The sequence below is a fragment of the Acomys russatus genome, chromosome 2, assembly GCF_903995435.1.
Source record: "Acomys russatus chromosome 2, mAcoRus1.1, whole genome shotgun sequence".
NCBI classification, from domain to species: Eukaryota; Metazoa; Chordata; class Mammalia; order Rodentia; family Muridae; genus Acomys; species Acomys russatus.
In genome coordinates this window covers 63,747,139-63,768,779 of record NC_067138.1, presented here as the reverse complement: position 1 = coordinate 63,768,779, position 21,641 = coordinate 63,747,139, and the positions used below count along the sequence as shown (strand labels likewise).

At 42.0% G+C, this 21,641-nt stretch overlaps 1 protein-coding gene across 1 annotated transcript in view; it reads right to left on the bottom strand.

The window, feature by feature from the left end:
* Positions 1-21,641, bottom strand: part of Slc44a1 (solute carrier family 44 member 1) — a 124,899-nt gene that overhangs the window by 43,270 nt on the left and 59,988 nt on the right. The window contains exon 4 of the mRNA XM_051162090.1: positions 6,847-6,983. Coding sequence (XP_051018047.1) covers positions 6,847-6,983 — 137 coding nt within the window. The remainder of the gene's footprint in view (positions 1-6,846; positions 6,984-21,641) is intronic.

Below are 21,641 nucleotides of genomic sequence, written 5' to 3'. Positions count from 1 at the left end.
CTATACTAATCGTGTGCTCTATATTATGTTGTTATTGACTGAAGGGAAAGCATACTGATCTGATATTGACTGTAAACTTAACAGCCAATGCCCATCAAAAAGGCTCATTAGTATTCACGAGCAGTAAATTTTATTTAAATGTTATATATGTTTGTTATAATTGTTAATAGCGGAACAATAATCATTCTGAAAGCGCCACTCAACACGGCTGCACTCAAAATGCGTCTATGATCCAGACAGCAGGACATAGTGTATCAGAATTATGTGAGTTACTGTACATCAAAGCCGTGCTTTTAAATTGTGGCACTTTTTAAATATCGTATAAATTAGATGCAAACAAGGAAGGAAAAAAACCCTCTGCCATAATTTGCTACTATGCTAGGAAAGACAGTGTGTGTGTGTGTGTGTGTGTGTGTGTGTGTGTGTGTGTGTGTGATAAAATAGAGTAATGAAAATGACAATAAATGTCACATGTGAAATATTCCCAACAACTGAAGAAGCATGGTTCATGATCATTTACAGGAGAGATTCCTCATTTGTAAACCACTTGTTAGGATTGAGGTAGAAAACCATGTAAAGCATCTGGTCCAGCACACAGCATATAGTAGGGATCAGTAAGTGGCATGTTGAAGTAAAACTCAGCCTTTAAATCACTCACTAAGACTCCGATGCACCGACTGAACAACGGGACTAGAGATGGCGGACCAGACTGGTGCAGAGGAGATGAAGCGTTTCATAGCAAGCACTGTCACCGTCCTTGTCACCTGTCATGGTTTGCTTGGGTTCAGATGAAAACCTCACAGAAAACCAGAGCTAGGCATCAGAAGGAGGGCCTCGCTCTCTCCATGACGCACACATGATCTGTGTTTTCAAAAACCATAATAAGTGCAGAAAGAAGCCTGATCATCAAGAAGAAAAAAAGGCGGGGATGAGGGAAATCACACCTTGCTGAAATCAGGGCTCAGACGGGGCTCTCGCTGCACAGTTTCAATTTCCTCTGCAGGGCATAAGGTTGGGGAAGAGAAGGGACAAGAGGGCTTAAGAGAAGAAAGAAGAGGGACGATAATCACTTGGAGAGGGTAGAAGAGAGATAAATGAATGAAATGCATTATTTAGAGAGGAATTTAAAAAAAAAAGATTTCACAGCAATTCCAGTTAGACTGGAGCTTAACAATTTACCTGCTGGCGGCAACACCTGTGGATACAGCATTGAGGATAAAGAACATAGAAAATGTGAAGATTATTAAGTGGCAATAGAGACAAATGGGAAACTCTGGTCCACGCTCTTTGAGAGCACATCACGGGCATCTCCTGTGTGAGTTCATGCACTGGGCCTTGGTGTTCAGAGATAAACACAGCATGATCCTGCTTCCCGGCAACTCACACAGGACTGAAAGGATGTGATAACGGGCTAAGAGAAGTTTAAAATGGAATCCTTACAGTTTTGGTAACTGCAGGTTTTTTTTTTTTTTAAAGGCCATTTAAAAATTGTTTTCTTTCCTAGCATCATGCATTTGTGATATTCACATCATATATGAATTATGAGCCATAAGAAATTCACATTTACACATTGATCACCCAATTCACACGTTAGAGAATACGCTTTACAGTCACCTGGATGTGCCTGCCTGCCTTTAAAGCTCTCTGTAACACAGCAGCCCGTCCACGGACTCCTACATGTCTTCTGACCCCTCCACTCTAGCCAGGGACACTTAACAAACGTTTCCCACAAATATCCAAGAAAATAACCCTCTTTCTTGACTAGAAGAAACAAAGATTTGACAGAATACTTTATTTACCTAATAAATGTGTTTCTTATAAACACTACTCCAGGACTAAAGAGCTTCCTCTAACAAGAAAAAATTAATAATTTCTAAAGGTAATAAAAGTTTTTGTGAATGATGATTTTAAGTACTAGAAAGTACTTTCAAATGTCATAAAAATTTAAAATTCACCAGGCAGTGGTGGTGGCACACCTTTAATCCCAGCAGAGGCAGGTGAATCTCTGAGTTCGAGGCCAGCCTGGTCTACAGAATGTGTTCATGCCAGCCAGGGATACATGGAGAAACCCTGCCTCAAAAAAAAAAAAAACAACAACAACAACAAAAAACTTACAATTCTTTGAAATGGACTTATATTTTCATTCTGCTATGAAATGCACTGTCTTACACTGCATTTTAAATAAGACTTAGAATTAGCACCCTAAAAGTAACTCCTATATGATCCTCCTATTTCAGGAATTTTTTTTTTTTTTAGTTACGATGACGTACACGTAGTGTGCATGCTGTCTGTGGGAGCAGTCATGGATGTCCAGTGAAGTCACAGCGTCACTATCCATCCCTAGAACTCTCTTCTAGAAACACTGTGACTCTTTACAGAGTACACAACAGCCATGTACCATCGCAGTTCCCGTCTTGAGGAACGTGACTGCTCGAAGACCCCAAATACGTGGATTTTCCAACAGTGTCTGTCTTCTGAGGCGGGCTTATTTCTCTTAGTGTGGCACCCTCAGTCCAACCACGTAGAGGTGTAGCCTGTGACGGGACTTACTTCTTTCTTCAAGCTAAATAATGTCAGCATGTGTACATTAACTCTTGTCTTTCTTCATTTGTTTTTCAAGACATGGGCCACAATGTTTAATTGACATTTCGGTGGGTTCTGCCTCCTGACTAGTGAATGACGCTGCAGTGAATACGGGTGTGCGACTACTTCTTCAGAAACTGTTTTTAGTTCTTTCAAATAACTACCCAGAAGGGACTCGGCTGACATAAAGGGGCTCCCACGCTTCCACGGCAGCCACGCTGTCCTGAATTTCCATCAGCCGACGGCTCTGAATTTTCTATGACCCACCAATGCTGTGATTTTCTTTTTAATGATGGATCTTAAAGGCAGAAACACTCACATCCAGAGTGTTGGAGAGGACATGCTTAAAGGTAGCCCAAGACTAGACTATAATGCCGAATGCCAGATAAGACACACAGGGTTTCTGAGCAATGGAGCAGTGTTGACTGAGACCGCCAAGAACTGAAATGGCTATGATAGGGGCTGGATATTAAGCACTGACCAGACAGAAGACTTGCAAGTATTTTCCCCTGTTTCTTGGGTGACTCAACTCTGGTGTATCAAAGTTTGAGATAGGATGATGATGATGATGACGGTGACGACGACGACAAAGTTCGGCCACACAGCCCATGCTAGACTTGGATGTGTGACCTTCCTCCTTCCTTGGCACCCTAAGTGCTGAGATTACAGGCACATGTCACCAGGCCTGGTTGTATAAAACTTTCAACTCTGACTTCATCCAATTCTACTTTCTTCTTTTGTTTCCTATGTTTCTGGTGTAATTTGGAGCCATTCAGGAAAGTGTTGTGAAATCCAATCCCCTCTCCCCACCCCTCCCCCAAGGCCTTCGCCTCCATTTTGTTCAAATAGTTTTAACTAAGCTTTTTTCATTTTTTCACTTTAATTATTCTCTCCTTGAGATCTGAATATTCCCTTACTTATACCTGCGTCATCTCTTACAGAAAGCTCCTCTTTGAAAGTAATATTAAGGTCCGTAAATGTGAGCTCAAAGAGCTTCCACTGTGTACAGAGGCACAGAAAGTAACAAAAATTGAAGACACAGACCAAAAAGGAGGGCACTAACGCAAGACTGGAGAAAGAGCGCTTCTGGTGGCAAAGGTGACCCTGGGGTTACAGCTCATGGGCTCATGTTGTGCCATCAATCTGGAGAACAATGTAAGCTCTTCTGAGAAATTCAGGAGTCTCAATTCAGGGCTGCTGTTAAGCAAGTGTTTGAATATCCATCTATTTTGGATTTTTTTTTTTTTTCTGTTTTTTTGAGACAGGGTTTCTCTGTGTAGCCTTGGCTGTCCTGGACTCACTTTGGAGACCAAGCTGGCCTCAAACTCACAATGAACCACCTGCCTCTGCCTCCCAGAGTGCTGGGATTAAAGCCGTGTGCCACCGCGCCCAGCTCTTTTGGAATTTCAAGAAAGTTTTTACACTTGCCAACTGAAGTTACTGTTGTGCCCGTTCACTTTTGTCTGGACGCTCTCATTATTACGTTGTGTGTTGGGAAGCAGGATCTCACTCTGTAGCCCACCCTGCCTTGGAACTCAGCATCCCCCTGCCCCTTCCTCTCAAGGGCTGGGAATATAGACGTTACACCCACATGCCCAGATTCTTTATTATTCTTAATACCAACTGACTCCAAAGCCTAACGGAGGTTGCTATTTGCTAAAATACTTCTTAATTAACACTCCTGAAATACAAAGCTACACTGGAAGTGTCGTCTTAAGGTAGATATGATTAGACCTCACTCAGTACCCCATTTACTTACAAGGTACTGGCCTAGAAACAAAGCAGGGCACAGGCCCTCTCTCTGCTCACAAGAGCAGGTCACACAGAGGACAAGGAATGAGCCCTCACTCGGTGCTCCTGGAGATGCCTCAGGTTCAAGGCACCAACGCTCTCATCCAGCCCGTTTGAGAAGCTGAAGATTAGACCATAGCTCTAAATGTGTCATATGAGACATTCAGACTTCTTCTTCTTTCACCCCTGATGAGCTCCGAGCAATGGATTAGTGCTGACGGAAAGCTCTGAGAACTCCTATGGCCGTTATTTAGCAGCTACATCTAAGGAACTAGTGGAGAGGCTGGGTGTGGCAAGAGTCTCACACTCCTCTGGAAGCTGGAAGAAGAAAAGTAGAGGTGGCAGCTAACACTAATTTTCTGCAATGTTTTTACCAGCTAAAGTTTAAAATATTTTTCTTGTATTGATTTAGCATAAAAATCCTAATGAGGTATGCCATGTAGACACTACCGTATATGACAGACGAGGGGCCGAGGCCTGGAGAGGTGAAACAACCAACTTGTTCAGAGTCTCAAAGCCACTAAGTTGAATCCAAACAGCTTGCCTGAGAGCCTGTACTGTTACCCAGTGACCCACACAGCACTATTGGGTACACGGTGTCTAAGGAACTCTACCCCACACCTAAGATGGGGTATGGCAAGGTACAAGGCTGACAATTTCGGCATATGGCTGAGTGAGGCAAATGTGGGGCTGCACATGGGCAGAGAGAATGAGCTCTTGAAAAGTACCTGAGCCCTTTTCATTCAGTGCCCATCACACACTCAGCAGTCTTCACACACCCTCATATTTATTTGGTTGAGGACACCTGGGCTCAGGAAAGCTCTTCTGTCTCTTATTATGGAGTCAGTGACAGAATCTGAATGAGTTTCCAGGTCCTCACCAGCCCGTGCCTTCTCCGCTATCTACATGAAGGGCATGAGGTGGTAGATCAGGGCCATCACCCATCTTCCTCCCGTGGAGGACCAGCATCCGATCTGGAGCGAGGCTGCAATCAGCATGGTGATTAGCCAGCTACATGTCACGTGGGGTGAATACCTGAACCACCAGTTCTTCAAAGGACCTAGCAGCAGCCTTGGATTTAGGCAGGCAGGAAGGCTGAGAAGCCCTACACACAAAACACAAACATGGAACCTCAGGGAAGTTCAAAGCATGGGCCAGAGGGACCATTAGCATGTGGTTCTCCACAAAGAGTGATTTTAAAACTGCTCTAAAGAGAACTGCGGCACACCATGTGGAGCTGAGGCCAGAGCCAGGAAACAGGAATTTCCAAAGAGCAGAGCTGATTGCAGCAAACTGGCTCTGCTGGCATTCTCTGCTAATCCCAATCTTTTAGCCTCAAAGTTCCTTAAAACTATTCTTAGAAAAGGTCATGATGCAACATTAAATTTAAGAGCAGAACATAAAATTATACGTACACCACACACGGGAAAAGAACTGACAGGCAGAAATTTGATTATAGCTCTTTATATTCATTCCTGTAACTGCCGCCATTTGCTTTACACATGCATATATTATACTGTTAACACAGATTAAATATAGTGTCTGAGGGGGAAAGAGGGAGGGGAGACAGATTCAGAGATTTAAACAAAACTTGCAAAGAGGGCAAAACCTGAACATCACATAGAGGATACAAGTATTTCCAAATGCTTCTCTGGCACCCACGTGATTGGCTTTCACCTGTAATTCCAGCACTCGGCTCTAGAGGCAGGCAAGAGCACCATCAGTGCCACCAGCTCAGGAGCCATCCCAGCTGGAAACAGTGAAAAGAAAGACAGCCAACAGGTTGTATCAAAAGCACCTGCAGGGTTTATTTTAAAAGTATCACTTTCCACATCACAAGGACCTGACTCAGAATTTTCCTGGAAAACACCCAACCCTGGGGAAATTCTTTGCTTTCCTTTTCCCATCAAGGTGTGAGATAATCTCTGCTTTGTGTTGTGAGACAAGAAATCTTCTTGTACTGTCTAAGCTAGCCTTGCACTTGAGCTAAGCAATCCTCCTGCCTCAGCCTCCTGGGCAGCTGGGATCGCACTTGCACACCACTGTACGCAGAAAATCCAGACGTTAACAAGCTCCCTGAATTGATTCTAGGGTTTTTGTTTTGTTTTTTGTTGTTAGGGTTTTTTTGTTTTGTTTTCGTTTGGTTTGGTTTTGGTTTTTCGAGACAGGGTGTTTCTGTGTAGCCTTGGCTGTCCTGGTCTCACTTTATAGCCAAGGCTGGCCTTGAGCTCACAGAGATCCGCCTGCCTCTGACTCCCTGAGTGCCGGGATTACAGGTATGTGTCATCGTACCTAGCATTTTTAAACTAGAAAACCTAAAATCACTTTAGCTTTGTAAAAAAAATTACCTCTTTAAGGTTGTTTTATGACATATTTAATATGAAAATAAATATATACCGAAATGCAAACATCCAGACTTTAACAGTGAGAACCAGGAACCAGAGTGTCAATTTGGACAGCCTAAAATCTCACCATTGACCTCTGCAAACTTCTGGACGTCACTCAAGGTTTTCAGCTCTTGGCTTGGACACGCTGCTACACACAGTGCTGTAGATTTGATCTTCATTGTTTTTAAGTCCAGGTTGCATGGATCCAAAAAGAACACATACCTAAAGCAGGTAGAAAAGAACCAAAATATTATTTTGCAAAGCACATATGATTCACTGCACACTTGACCATTCCCAAAAGCAAAGGGTAGCCTCCACTGAGCTGCACCATCAGCATTCCTCCAAGAGAACCATGTGAAAATGTTGAAAACAGTGACTTACAGTGCTAACAGAGAGAATGGAGTAATTGAAGGACTTAATAGTTTTCACGATTTCTTTTCCTAATATTTACATTTTATAATGTACACATTTTATCATTAGAAATCATTGTTTTCTTGCTTTGTTAAACTTGTATCAAATACTACTAGAATGTCCCAATGCTGTGATTTAACATACATTACAGTTGCTGTGGAAACCACAAATTTTGGCTAATGGATATTATTACCAAAATAAAAATATGTGCATTAATGAACATATACTGATATGAATGGAAACATGCTTACAAACTAGAGTAATCTATAGCAACATCACAGTGTCTCTGTGTGGGGTTTTTAGTTTCCTTTCCTTTCCTTTTTACAGTTCTCACTTTCTAAAAATAATGCAGATTACATTTTAATTGGAATATTCATAATAAATACTATTTGTTGTTAAGATCTCATAACAGTTAGTAAAAATAATACACATACCCTAAATTATGTCCTCTGTATTTTTGTATAATTACATTTTTAAAGAGAGAAGCTTAGGTGGAGATGACAGGATTCAACAGATAAAATCAAAGAGAAGATGAGGAAGGACAACAGGTATTATCTCCTGTCCATGAGAAAATGATGCCCAAACATCCTCCAACAAGATAAGCAAAGTGTAGTGCTGCAGACCATGGGATGGAGCATAGGAAGGAACGTCTTATTTGGCACAAAGTTAAAGAACCATAGGCCTGGTACATTTTTTTCTGAGTCCATGACAAATTATACAAAGTCAACAGCCTTTCCCACAAACCACTCAAGTCTACAGTCCAAATACAACTAAACATTAGAATTGAGTAATTACTTTTCTTAGCCTTTGGCTACAGTGGCGTGAAGAAACAGGATTAGGCACAAAATCTAAAAAGCAGAAAGGATAAAAATCAATGCACAGGTAAAACAGGCACTATAGAAGGAAGCCAGAAAAAAAAAAAAAAAAAAAAAAACATGCAAAAGGTACCAGACAGGCCCTTCCAGATGCAGTGATGACACTACAGCCAGCACGGGCAGAAGACCATCCAGGAAGCCAGCAGGGAGGGAAAGCATAAACTGCAGTTCACATCAAAGTCTTAGAGACGCTAAAACCATTCATTCCAAAAGTATAAAAGGGATACAAAGAGGCCAGATGTGGTTTGGAAGTAGGGTCCATGGACAGCGTCCACAGCCAAAAACAAGGAGGTAGTCAGTACAGGCAGGCACAGAGAGGACGGGTGCTGGGAACCCTTGATAGAGACAAGCAGCCTCTCACTAATTCTCCCTCCATCTGTCCCACGCATATGACTCAGCGTGTCTGTTCCTAGGACCACAGACAATGGGCTGTACAAAGCCAGACTCTGGGAAGGGAACACTCAGGTCCTGGAAGAGGGTAGATCAATTAGCCCTGCCGCCAGTGCCAATAATAAGTGCTGTCCATGATAGCAGTGAATGCAGCCGGTCCTTACTCATGTGCCAGACACTCTAGAAAACTCTGTGTACATATATATTAGTTCCACACAATGGTGCACTGTGCTTCTGTGAAGGCGGTGGAGCGCAGGTTGGGGAGAGTCACTGAATACATAGTTCCTACTGATAAATGATGCCTTGAAGAGAATCTAGAGAAATCACACGGCTGCAGCACACAGACTTGGAGACAAGAAAAGAAGGCCAGAGGCTGTCAGGCCTCACAGGTGGGATGGGGCTCGAACAATGGAGACCTCTAGAGAAAAGATCCTTTTGTCTGATGTCCTGTTTCTGCCTCTTCCAATGCTAAAATTGCTCTGGTTGTATCCTGTTTATACTCTAAACATTGCTTTGTATTTGTGAGTGGGTAGCATCCTTGTACTGTGCCTTAGTGATACCAACCATAACCTGCATATTGGTTCTTTTTACCTGCTCTGGCCTCTCAAGCAGCAAAGATCATAGGAATGTACTAATTTGTTCTATAGTCTACTTAAAGGTCATCGATAACACACTTAACAGACAGCATATATATGACAGTTTTATCGGTCTCACCCAGAAAACAACCTGACTTTTCCAAAGCCTGTATTTGATAGGAAGCCACTCCACTCAACTCATTCTGAGTATGGCACACAACAAGACAATAACTCTAATATTTAGTTTTCATTTAGGAGAAAAATCTGCATAGACACCATTAGGTCCACAGCCTCGTAAGGTAAGCAGCCGCTAGAACAGGTCAAGTAAAACAAAACAAAAATGGGTTAAGAAAGTGAGTGGAAGTTGGGCACAGGGGCCCACGCCTGTAATCCCAGCACTCAGGCAGGCAGAGGGAGGTGGATCACTGTGAGTTCGAGGTCAGCCTGGTCTAAAAAACAAGTTCAAGACAGTCAAGGCAACCCAGAGAAACCCTGTCACAGGAAATGGTTTCAGAAAACCCATAATCCACAGAAACAAAATATAATTTTAATACACCTTCAGAAATGTGTGCTAACAGATGCTCAGTATCTGTATCTACGCTAGTTACAACGTAAGCTACTTACAGGCCCTCAGTTCTAGCTATGCTAATGCCTCTTGGATGATGGGAGGTTTCCTTCCTTTTGACAATGAAACAAGCCATCAACTATTTACAAGTCAGGCCAGCAGCAGAAGCAGATGACACTCAGTAGTGTCCCTTATCGCACTTTCATTCCACGTGGTTTCAGCTACCTGTGGCCAACCAAAGTCAGGACACAGTAAATGGAAACTTTCATAAGTAAACAATATGCAAGTTTTGAGTAATTTTTATTATAGGTATTGGTATGGTTGCTCTAATTCATGGTTAGGTATTGTCAGTTTCTTACTGTGTCTGATTTATTAACTAACCTTTATTATAGGCATGTAGTCACGGGAGAAAAAAAAACGGTACCCACAGGGTTCAGTACAACCCACGGCTCCTGAGATCTGTACTGCATCTTAGAATGCGATCTTTCCATGAAGACGAGCAGACTCAGTCAGCTGCAGCTCTGTCTCAGAGACTATCCTAATTCCACTCTCAGTGGCTACAGCACGGATGTCCTAGAAGCCGGAGTCTACTAATAGCCTTAGAAGCAGCTTTGTTGAAGTTTTACATCCTTCAGAGGACCTAGAATGGATAAAATACCCCAACTGGGAATGAAGGAAGGGCGGAAAACAATGAGAACAACACTCCAGAAACCGAACAGCCTGGACACCTGCAGGCACTGGCACATACAGGATGCACACAGCACGCTCGGGTGTTCCAGAAAAGACATTTGCAAAGGGAACTGCCAGATGCCCAGGTGAGCTTTGAACTTAGAAGTGTGATGGGGGCTGGAAAGATGGCTCGGCCGGCTGTTAAAGGGCAGGCTCAAAACAACAACAACAAACCCAAAGCAATGGGGACGGAAAGAAACCGCAAGGGGCTCAGGCTGTGCTGCAAAGGAAGGCTGAGGAGCTGGTGAGGAAAGGGTACAAACACACCCTCCGGTTCAGGTGGCTTCAGGGGTTATTTGAGGATTTGATATGAAACAAATCCACTCTAACTTGGAAGTCTAAAAGGAAAGAAGAAGACGAATCTAACAAGCATGTCTGTCTGCACAGTAAACGGGAGGACACGGGCACCAAACATGAGAATGGGGCGATGGGGAAGAGGACAGCACTAAATGACAGGTCAGGAAGAAGAGAAGAGCCACAGGAGAGAGGTGGTTTGAAGAGCTGTGCTCAGAGCAACAAGATGAAACCCAATCATATATGATGCTGCAGGTTTAAAGGTTAAAGCTTAAACCTCTGACTGGCTTTTACTGTACTCACCAAAGACGGAAGTGAGCGGGGGAGGGGAGTTACTCCATGTCACAAAGCCTCTGAGGCTGGTTCCTCACAACAACCATAATTCAAAAGCCAAGGGATGGATCCAGAAGGTGGGTGACAACAGGAGGTCACATTAGTGACAGGCTCATGATTGGCTGGTGATATCAGATCCCTGTAGTCCAAAGAGCTCACACTTTCCCATGATGCAGTAGTTTTTCATGTGGGGAACAGCACTCAAAGGGTAAGTGTTAAACAGGACTTAATCCATAGAAAGGCGCCCCAATATTCCACAACCATCGCTAAGTATTTACTCCAAGGGAAAAAACAAAACTTTCCAATGCAAAAACCCACGAAACAAGAAATTTTAAATGCAGATAAAAGATACAGAAATACAACTAATCATTTCAGAAACACATGACATGTGATGAGGTTGAACCAGCAATAGAAACTGTGTAGTTCTGCAGGGAGGAAAGGGGGTGAGAGAACGCATGGGTGGGGGAGGGGGGCCTGAGCTGCATTTCAAAATTGAGTAGAAATTTTCCGGACAGATGGGGAAGGGAGCACTCCAGGCAGAGAAAGCCGCATGACTGAAAGCACAGAAGCATGAAAGAGCATATTTAAGGAACTGCGAATCATTGGATAGGGCTGACTGGGGTGGAACATCAAAGAGGTATGTGCCAAGGAGAAGGGGGATAAGCGGTGGCTGTCCTAAGAATTAGGGGATCTTACATTCTGCTCCATAAGACAATGTGTAGCCACATGGCCGCCTCACACGGTAAGGCCCTGGTGTAACCACCGATCCAATTGAAGGCCAGAGGGAAAGGCTGGGGCGCAGCAGGGCCGCTCCAGAGATGAGCCCCTGCCATTAAATTGCCTCCTGCTGCCATGGCAACTCGGCAGCAGGGCTTTTTGGAGCAAGAGGTGGCAAGCAGATACCAGGTCTGTTGGCCGCCTCCTGCCGAATTTGGCTTCTCTCCTCCCTAATCATGCATTGCGGCACTAAAGTGGAAAAGCTGCCAGAAAGGCCCCTCAGATGCCTTCTGCTTTAGGGATTCCTGACACATGTCATCCCCTGAGGGGAATGTAAGGGATGCTGATCATTTGTCCAATTACAATAATGTGTAGCCCCTTTATACAGTGTATTGCCCTCCGTAAGTCACCAAAAGGAAATACACAGCAGAGCGATGCAGGCCTTCTGCTGACGATACATATAGGCTACAGAGAGCCTGAGGATCTGCACTCCACCCACGGGAGAGTTGTGCCCAGAGAGACCTCTTATTTCCTGTGTGGAGGGAGGACTGCGGCAAGGCACACCCAGGCACTGCACCAGGCTAGGAACCAAGTGCCCCAAGTAGGGCCATCTTACATAGCCCAGAGCTACGGAAACAGCACAGCTAAACTAAGCTAACTAACCCATCTACTGGAACAACACACAATTAACTCCACATGCTTGGCCCCCAACATTCTAGAGAAAAAAAAAATTAAGAGAGACATATTGAGAGCAGTGATTAACCACAGACAGTGTCCTAGAAGGGTGTACGGTGTTTGCGGCCATCCCCTCTGACCTATAAGCACGTATATTGCTATAGTTGGAACATCGGTCCCTCAAAATTCCATGTCTAGGGGTAGGGATGTAGCGCCATGGTACAGCACTTGTTTAGCACGTATGTAAAGGTTCAATCCCCCTCAAGCAAAAACAAACAAACAAACAAACAAACAAACCAAAACCCATTAAAAACAATAAAACACCATTGAAATGTGTCACCGTGGCAGCATAAGGAAGATGGAGCTGTAAGTGGTGACCAATGATCATGTGCTGCTGTCATGAATGGACAAAGGCCAGCATCAGGAGACACGGTGGCTGTCACAGGAAAGTGGTAATCTGAGGTCAACCTGAATTAGGCTGTGAGACCTGGACCCCATATATACACAGACAGACAGAATGACCAGCACATACATACATACACACACACACACAAACACACACACACACACACACATACTCACACAAAGCTTTATTTGCTCCTTTACACTTTCATTCTAGCCTTGTACATTTTAGTCATTTATCTGTCTTATTATCTGTCTCTACTGATAGAAATCAACTCTAAGAGAATAGAAAACCCAGTCCATATTCTCCGTGCTTAAACAGCACCCAGAATGAGGAAGGAACTCCATACTCATTTATGGAATCACTAAAAGACGTACTTGTATAAAATTTGCCAGGTAAGGATTGGGTAGAAAGGAAGTGGGAGAGAAGATATTTAAGGCTGAAATAATCCAAGTTATTCAACATAAAAAATTTAAACACCTCCTCTGCCAGGCACAGGGGTAAGTAAGCAATATAATTATAAATATGGCAACATTAGCCAGGCAGGCATGTGGCTCATGCTTCCTGTCTCAATACTAGGGAGGCTGAGGCAGAAAGTCTCAAGTTCAAAGCCAGCCTAGGCTATGTACAGATTTCAAAGCCAGCCAGGGCTGCACAGCAAGATCCTATCTCAGAAACCAAACCAAACCAACCAGAAACAAGATTACAAAGTCAGTCTCCATTCCCGGCATTCATGGTACAGAGAGGGCTAAGGGAGCTGCAGGCAGTGCAAATGTTTCACCTGGGAAAAGAGGCCGGCACAGGAAGGATCAAATGGGTCTCCTGTGTGGAGCTGGGGCGGTGTCTAGAGAGAAGATAACTAAAGGAACTAAGGCTGAGTAAGCAGAGCAGCTAGAGCCACAGAGCTGGGAACACCGGCACTGCTGACGTGGACTGCAAGGAAGGATGCCGGGGTAAGCAGGGATGCTGCAACGAGATTGTGGTCCTTAAAGGTACCGAAGAGGCAGGACAGTGGAGTTCATCCTACAGCTGGGATGCTGTTGGGAGCTCACTTGCTGCAATGTGCAAATGAGCAATAGGTAAGTTAGACAGGTGGGAAGGGGGCGAAAGGACTTTTACCAAGAGATGATGGCATTGATTAGGGTGAGAATGGAAATAAAATAAGAGGATTTCAAAACTACCGAGGAACAAGTAAGAACATGTAATGATATGATACAGCAGAGAGGAGAAGAACATCTCAATCTGACCAGGATGCCTTGGTCATTAAGGTTTGTAGCCTTGCTCCATTAAAAAAAAAAATAGTAAGTGCTGGGCTCTGAGGCCGGTGCCAATAATTCCAGCACTCGTGAGGGAGGGGACTGGAGAAGGCAAGCCCAGGAACTTTGAGTAACACAGCAAGACTGTCTCAGAAAACAAACTGTCTTTCACAGCTACCAAAAAAGAATGTGTCTATTTAGCAAAGGTAAATAGAATCCTACCAAAGCCACAGGCACTGTCCTCAGGAAGCACAGAAGGATAAACAGTATGCCCTGCTTTCAAAAGCCCCAGTTTGATGGCCTTGATCTCTTAACATTACAAACAGAGGCATGCACATGGAGAACTCAGAGACAAAGATCAATTCTCTTGTGTCCTTTTCCTCCTTACACATGTACCAAAACGAGAAAACGTGCTCAGAAACCTGGGTTCAGTTCTCAGCACCCACATGGCGGATCACAACCACCTGTAACTCCAATTCCAAGGGACCTAATGACCTCTTCAGACCTCTACCAGCTATACAGGCAGCATGCACGCACTAAAATAAATAGAAAATCTTTTTAAAAGGGATAGAAGATAAATACTAGAATAAATCCAAGAGCCACTGACTATAACTTATACAAAGCACTTATAAATATGCACTTTATTTAAAAAAATCACGAGACCTATCAAAAAATAACTTTTCTATTTAGCAAAACTAGAACAATACCAAAGCCAAATTCACTGTCAATACCACAGTCAGAAGGAACAGTCTCAAATTCAACTTTTCAAGCAATCACATTGAAAAATACCAGACAGTAGGTCATGCAACAATGGCAAAAGATTTTGTTTTCTCTTAACTTAAAAACTTTATTGGGACATAACTAACACACAATAAAGTTGATCCGTGCGAACTGTGTTTTGCTTTCTTTTAACACAGGGTCTCACTGTGTTGCCCTGACTGGTCTCAAGTTCCTTGCCTTAAGGAATGACCTTTGTTACCTAAGCCTTTTCAGTGCTGTGACTACACCTAGACCCAGGGACTGTGACTACAGGGTGGCCCAGGGGCTACCCCATATACCACTGTGTCCATCCAGTTTAATGTTTTTATGTATACATTATTGAACTGTTTAATCACTAAATCTAATTCTGAAGTCTTTTCATCCTTAAGGAGCCTCCATATCCATTAGCAGTCATTGCTCAGCTCTCTCTATCCCTACCCCTACTTCACATGACTCCAAAGCTCGTCATGTTACAGGGTATGTATGCGTCAATGCTTCACTGCGGCCGTGCACAATGCTGCCTCGGATGCACACACCACAATCTTGCTATCCACTCATCAGTTGATGCAGAGCTGTATAATTATTTGGGGAGTCATAATTTGGGGAGCCTTTTCTAATCACTTGCTCTAGCTCCAAAATAAGGAGACAGAGACCTGTTAGATTTATTCAACAAGCTTCTAAGGCACTAGAGCTGGGCAGGTATTCATCTGCTCTAACTCCCTACGCTAGGCTGGCTACTTCCCAGCCACACGCCCCATGTTTACCTGCCATATTGGGTCCTGCCTGGGCTGTTTCTGCTCCATCGGGTCAGTCCTCATGAGCACACCCTTCCTCTCCTCCTACTCTCAACACTGCTATCAACATTCATATGTCTGTCTCTATGTGTACATGTGCTTTTCTTTCTTTTAGTTAGGTTTCATGAAGTAGACTTGCTAAGTCATACAGTAACTATGTTGGACATTTTGAGAAATAGTCAGTGTTTACCATGGCAGCTGCTCCATTTCAAACTCCGATTGCAATATATGGATCTCCAATTTCTCCAAACACTTGTCCATATTTAAAAATGTCCATCTACTGATGAATGCATAACCAAAGTGAGGTATATGACACAACAGAGTCATTTTAAATCATCACTCTTCTTGTGGAAGAGACAGGAGTAACTCCGGTTCTGCTTTGTATTTCATTGGTGGCTAAGGATGCTCAACGTCTTTCACAAGCCTATTTATGCATACTGTCTTTCAGTTCCTTTGGAGAGATGTCCCTTGACTCTCTTGCCCATCACAGATTGCTATCAGCTTGTACCAAAGACAGAATGATGAGGCAGACCCAGGCACTAGATATTGTGGCAACACTATGAAAAAAAATCACAAGAAAAAAAGTTAAATAGTAAGGATGACAGAGGATAAAGATCATTCAGGAGGCAATATGGGAGGCAAAGATTAAAGCTGCAGAATAGATGCAGTGAGGAAACAAGACAAAACATATGCACACTGGAAAGACAAGCTTGTGGCTGGAATAAGGGGTTTCAATTGAGTTGAGTTGGTTTTATAGGCAGAGTAATTACAGGTGACGACAAGGCCAAACTATGGCTCTGTAACTATGGAAGAATGAACCTTGAAAGCATTCAGTAAGGAAAATGTAAGTACTTCCCAGGGCTAGGGTGAGAATTGATGGGGGAAGATGTGGTGAAGAGCTTTGGAAGCAGCATACACATAAGAGGGTCAAGTGCCTTCCCATTTGGGTTAAAAACAGAAGCACCGACAACATCCAAACTTTTTTGAAAGATGATGACGATAATGAAGATCACAGATAGAAATTAACATTTATAATTTCAGGCACTGTGCTAAGGCTCATATGTCACTATCACATTTATTCATCCAAAACAGCACAGCACGTCCATATACCAACAAGGCTCTTTGGGCCAAGTATTACTGTTGCTATTTCCTATGAGGCAAGTCCTTCTTTAATTGTCTCTCCAGTGGATCTACCTTTAAAGAGATCCTCAATTGCATGAACAATTCAACTCATCATGGAAAAACTGAAAGTGCTATTTTTATTGTATTGCTTTTATCTTTTTTATTAGAGAATCAAAATTTTCATAATCAAGCATGCCAACCTTGATGACTTAATTTCTTTATTGCTTCAACAATGTACAAATTATCCCCTCTCTTCAATGCTGTACAACATTCACTTCAAAATATTTAATTCATTTGGAACTTACTTTTTATGATATGAGATCAAAATTAGTCTAAATGTAACATTCTTCATATTACCATCCAACCCAATAATTTTAATTTATTTTTTTTGTTGTTGTTGTTAAGCGATGGTTGTTTTTACATGTTCTACTTCTCTTGAGTTTTAATATATTACTTCTATTTTGTTTCCATGACTGTATGTACCTACATTTACACAGTTCTTATAATACACCTTTGGAACATGATTTAGTCTAGAATAGCAATCCCTCCCCCCTGTTTCCCTAGAAAGAATATGACAATGGCAACTAGAGATACATAATCTTTATGAGAAATCCTCAGTTCATGTCTTATTTGGCCAGCACATCAACTGGCAACAGGATACTCTTTTGTTGTTCTGTGGGAGGGAGATGAACTTGAACCTGGGACCTGCTAGGGAAGTGTTCTACTACTGAGTCACCCCTCCAAGTGTCAACATTTAAAAATCAGAGCTGGAGATGGCTCAGAGGTCAAGAGTTCTGTTCTTGCAGAAGACCTGAGTTTAATTTCCAGCATCCCCATAGCAGTTCACAATCATCTATAACTCCAGTTCCCTGGGATCTAATGCTTTCTTTTGAGTTCTGTGGGTACCACATATACATGTGATACATATACATGTAAGCAAAACACTTACATACAGAAAATAAGATAAATCTTAAAAAATATGAAATAAAAATGAGAATACTAGCAGGTCTTATATGTGCCCCTCATCCTTCATTAACCTGTGCTACCTTCAATGTATTAAAGAAGATTTTAACCAGTCGACAGGTATCTGGCTTCTCTTGAAAAATAGGACGGGAAAATATGTCAGTAGTTAAAGCCTTGCTGTAGAAACAAGAGGACCAGAGTTCAAAGTTCAGATCCCCAGAAGCCATGCAAATAGCTGGTGGATATGCTGGTCTGCCTGTAATCCCACCCTTTGAAGACAGAGACACAGGATTCTCAGAGTAAGTCAGCTAATGACTAACCAGATAGGTGAGCTCTGGGTTCAGCTGAGAACTTGTCTCAAAGAATAAGATGAAAGCCAGACATGGTGATGCATGCCTGTAATCCCAGCACTGAGGAGGCAGAGGTCTACAAAGTGAGTCCAGGACAGCCAAAGCTACACAGAGAAACTCTGTCTTGAAAAAAAATCAAAAAACATAAACAAAGATAAAAGGGTTAGGAAGAAAACTCCCAACATCAATCTTGGACTTCCATAAACACACGCGTGCGCACACACAGACACACACACACACACACACCTAAGTGCCCCCCCACACGTGCCCCTACCCAAGAACACGCTTACACACACACACACACACACACACGTGCGCACACACACACACACACACACACACAAAAACCACTCTAGTATCAAAGTCTCCTCTACCTACATTCCGTATCTCAGCTACAACCACACAAAATCACTATGTATGGAGTTCAAAGTACCCAGTATCTCCTAGCATCTTACACCTAGTCTATTTAGGTAATTTACAGTATTTGTCCGGTGGCTTTAGGGTTTTCAACCTCTGGTGAAAGGCACAAGTCTCTCTTTCTGTTTCAAAGCCAGAAATTCACAGGTCTTTTGGTATTCAACTGCAGTTACTACACTTAGGCTAGACATCTGGTCTGCTCTCTCAGGCACACACACTGCATGGCTCTATCTCTTCCTCTCAGGTACCAGTTCACTGTCTTACAACATACGTACATCATTTTAACACTCGGTTATTACTTTGTGAACAATACTAACTTTTAAAAGTGTTCTTCACTCGAGAAAAATCTTTTCTGTTTTTTATTTTATGATTTATACCATCAGCCAGGATTAATTCACCATCCTATTGGGGTCTTAACCGGTACTGTATTAAGTCTATAAATTAACTTTGGTTGTATTGTTGTATTTACTGCATTAAAACTACCCAGTAGGAGGAGATTTTATATCTATTATTGTTCTGCTTTCCTTCTATTAAAATATGATAATTCTCTGCATTTGGCAATGTATAAATATGCATGTGTATGTGCAAGTACAAAAAGCTAGTCTTTAAAAAATAAGTATTATCTTTTTCATTATATTTTCAGCATAATAATAAAATAAATGACTGAACTTATTTAGACATACGTTTTATAACTTATAATTTAAGCATCTTGCTTATGCATGTTCTGTCACAGCTCCTAAACAGGCTGTACTGTAATCCCTTGTATTATTTTTCTCTCTAATGGAACACATACATTGCATTTCTTATATGATTTGCTGTACCTAGTTATTTACAACAATGGTGTACAAAGGCAGCATCCTGTTTGTTTTAGGTAAACAATTTCTATTTCTACATAACCTCTACAAGACCTTACTAGTGATTTTCTTCTATGACTTCAATCTTGCATTGTCAACAAAAAGTGCCAATGGAGAAGGCAAGTCTTTCTGATAAATGCTGCTGGGACACTTGGATCTTTCTCTGGATGCAAAGGATCAATTTTGTCTATTTTTCCACACCATCTAAATTTTCTAAAAGTACTCACAAAAATAAGAACTAGTTCCAGGACAGCCAAAGCTACACAGAAAAACCCAGTCTTGGAAAACAACAACAACAACAACAACAACAACAAAGCAGGAAGTAGTGGTGGTGAGCTAAAAGCTCTCAAAGGTAAAGTAATACATTCTTAGAACAGTAAACAGGACAAACAACTAAAAAACCATGAAGATTGAAAACCCTCCCTCATCAAAAGGTGCCATTGGGAGGGCTAGAGAGAGGGCTTGGTGGGTGAAGTGCTTGCCATACAAGCCAAGATCTGAGATCAATCTGCAGAACCTGTAAACAGCTCAGTGTGTAAAAGACACTTGTAATCTCAACACTGGGAAGAGACAGCAAGATCTCTGTCACTCGTTGGCTACCCTGGTTTAACGGGCCTAACAAAAGACCATTTTAAAAAAAGAAGGCTCATGAGAAACACCCCTCAAGACTAACCTCTAGCCTACACATACAGACGCCACAGAGAAAACAAAAAGAGGACACTGCAAAGAGATGGTTTAGTAGTTAAGAACACTTGCTGTTCCTACAGAGGAACTGACTTTAACCCCTAACACCCACACCTAGTGACTCACCACTGCCTGTAATTCCAGCCGCAAGGGATCCAACACTCTTTTCTGGTCTCCTTGGGGACACACACACACACACACACATACAACACACACACACATACACACACACACACACACACACACACACACACACACACACACACACATTTCGCAAGAAATCAAAAGGGTAAAACACAGACTACAGAAATATCACCAAAATATGTAACCAACAAAGGTCTTATATCCAAAACATAAAGGACTTGTACTAAGATTATAAATCATTCTTGAAATTCTTTTATAAAAATTGAATTGCTTTTAAAAATGTGTGAAAAGCATAGTACTTCATAAAAAAATAGACAAATAGCCAGTCACTACTTTAAAAAATATTCAGTATTGCTGGTCATTAAGAATAAGAGAATTAAGAACAAATAAAAAGACTGGAAAGTAAAATGTGAATTAAACCACAAGACAATGAGGTGCCATTATACACCCACTGGGGTATCTAAGAATAGACACCACAAAATGCCACAAAGAGACAGAGCAATTAGAACCCTCCCACTTTCCTAAGAAAGATGCAAATGGTGTAACCACTTTGAAACAGTGTGAGAACATCGAAATCCTAGCATCCACTGAAGGATACTGAAATATGTCCTTACAAAATCACGGCCACCAGCTTCCAAACTAGTATTACTTATGATGATAAGAAAGTATTTTTTAATTTAAGAAGTGCTGGATAACTAATATATAATGCAACCACAAAATAAAATATTACCCAGCAAATTTACAAGGAATAAACTATTGGTATATCTATAAGATATGAATGAATATTAATAACATTTTTATGTTATGTTATTAAAAAGTTTTTTAAAAAAAACCAATCTAGGTATGGTGGTGCCAGTTTAAAAAAAAATAAATAAAAAGGGGGGAAAGTACAGACAAAACACAACACATCACATATTTTCTTATATAAGAATCCTTTAAAAAAAGAAAAAGCAAAATTATATTAACAAAACATAGGTCAGTGGCTGCTTGGATTGGCAGGAGAGGGGGAAGGGCTGACTATACAGTGGCACAAGGTTATTTTCTAGTAGCAAAACAGGTGTGGATCCTTGTGGGCAGTGCTTAATTGTATACATTCACCAAAATTCTAAATGGATATATTATTTTATTAAATGTAATTATACCTCAATAAAAGCATAAAATAAAGTACTTAAATTTTCTTCTTGAAAATACCCTTTGCAAAATCCAGCTTAACCTGAACCACCAGTAGCAGGTAAGAATTCAACCTTATTCCGAGAGAGCCAAACTTTGCTCTTGGTTCCTGAAGTTACTCTCTGCGTCTAACAGTGCCTTTGTTTAACTGGGACTTGGGTCACGGCACACAGCCTTACAACATGATTTATGACGGGGACAGTTTAGGGACTGATTATTCTACAAAGATCAGCATCATTGTGTAGACCAGGTGTCAGGAATCAGGTGGTGTCCATGTGACCTGTGATGCAGAGAGCTTAAGACTGAGTCATCTACACAGACAGGCGCATGAACCGATAAGCACAGCGATCAAGTGAGCTTCCTAGGTGCCCATCCTCCATTTTCACACACCATTGCTAAG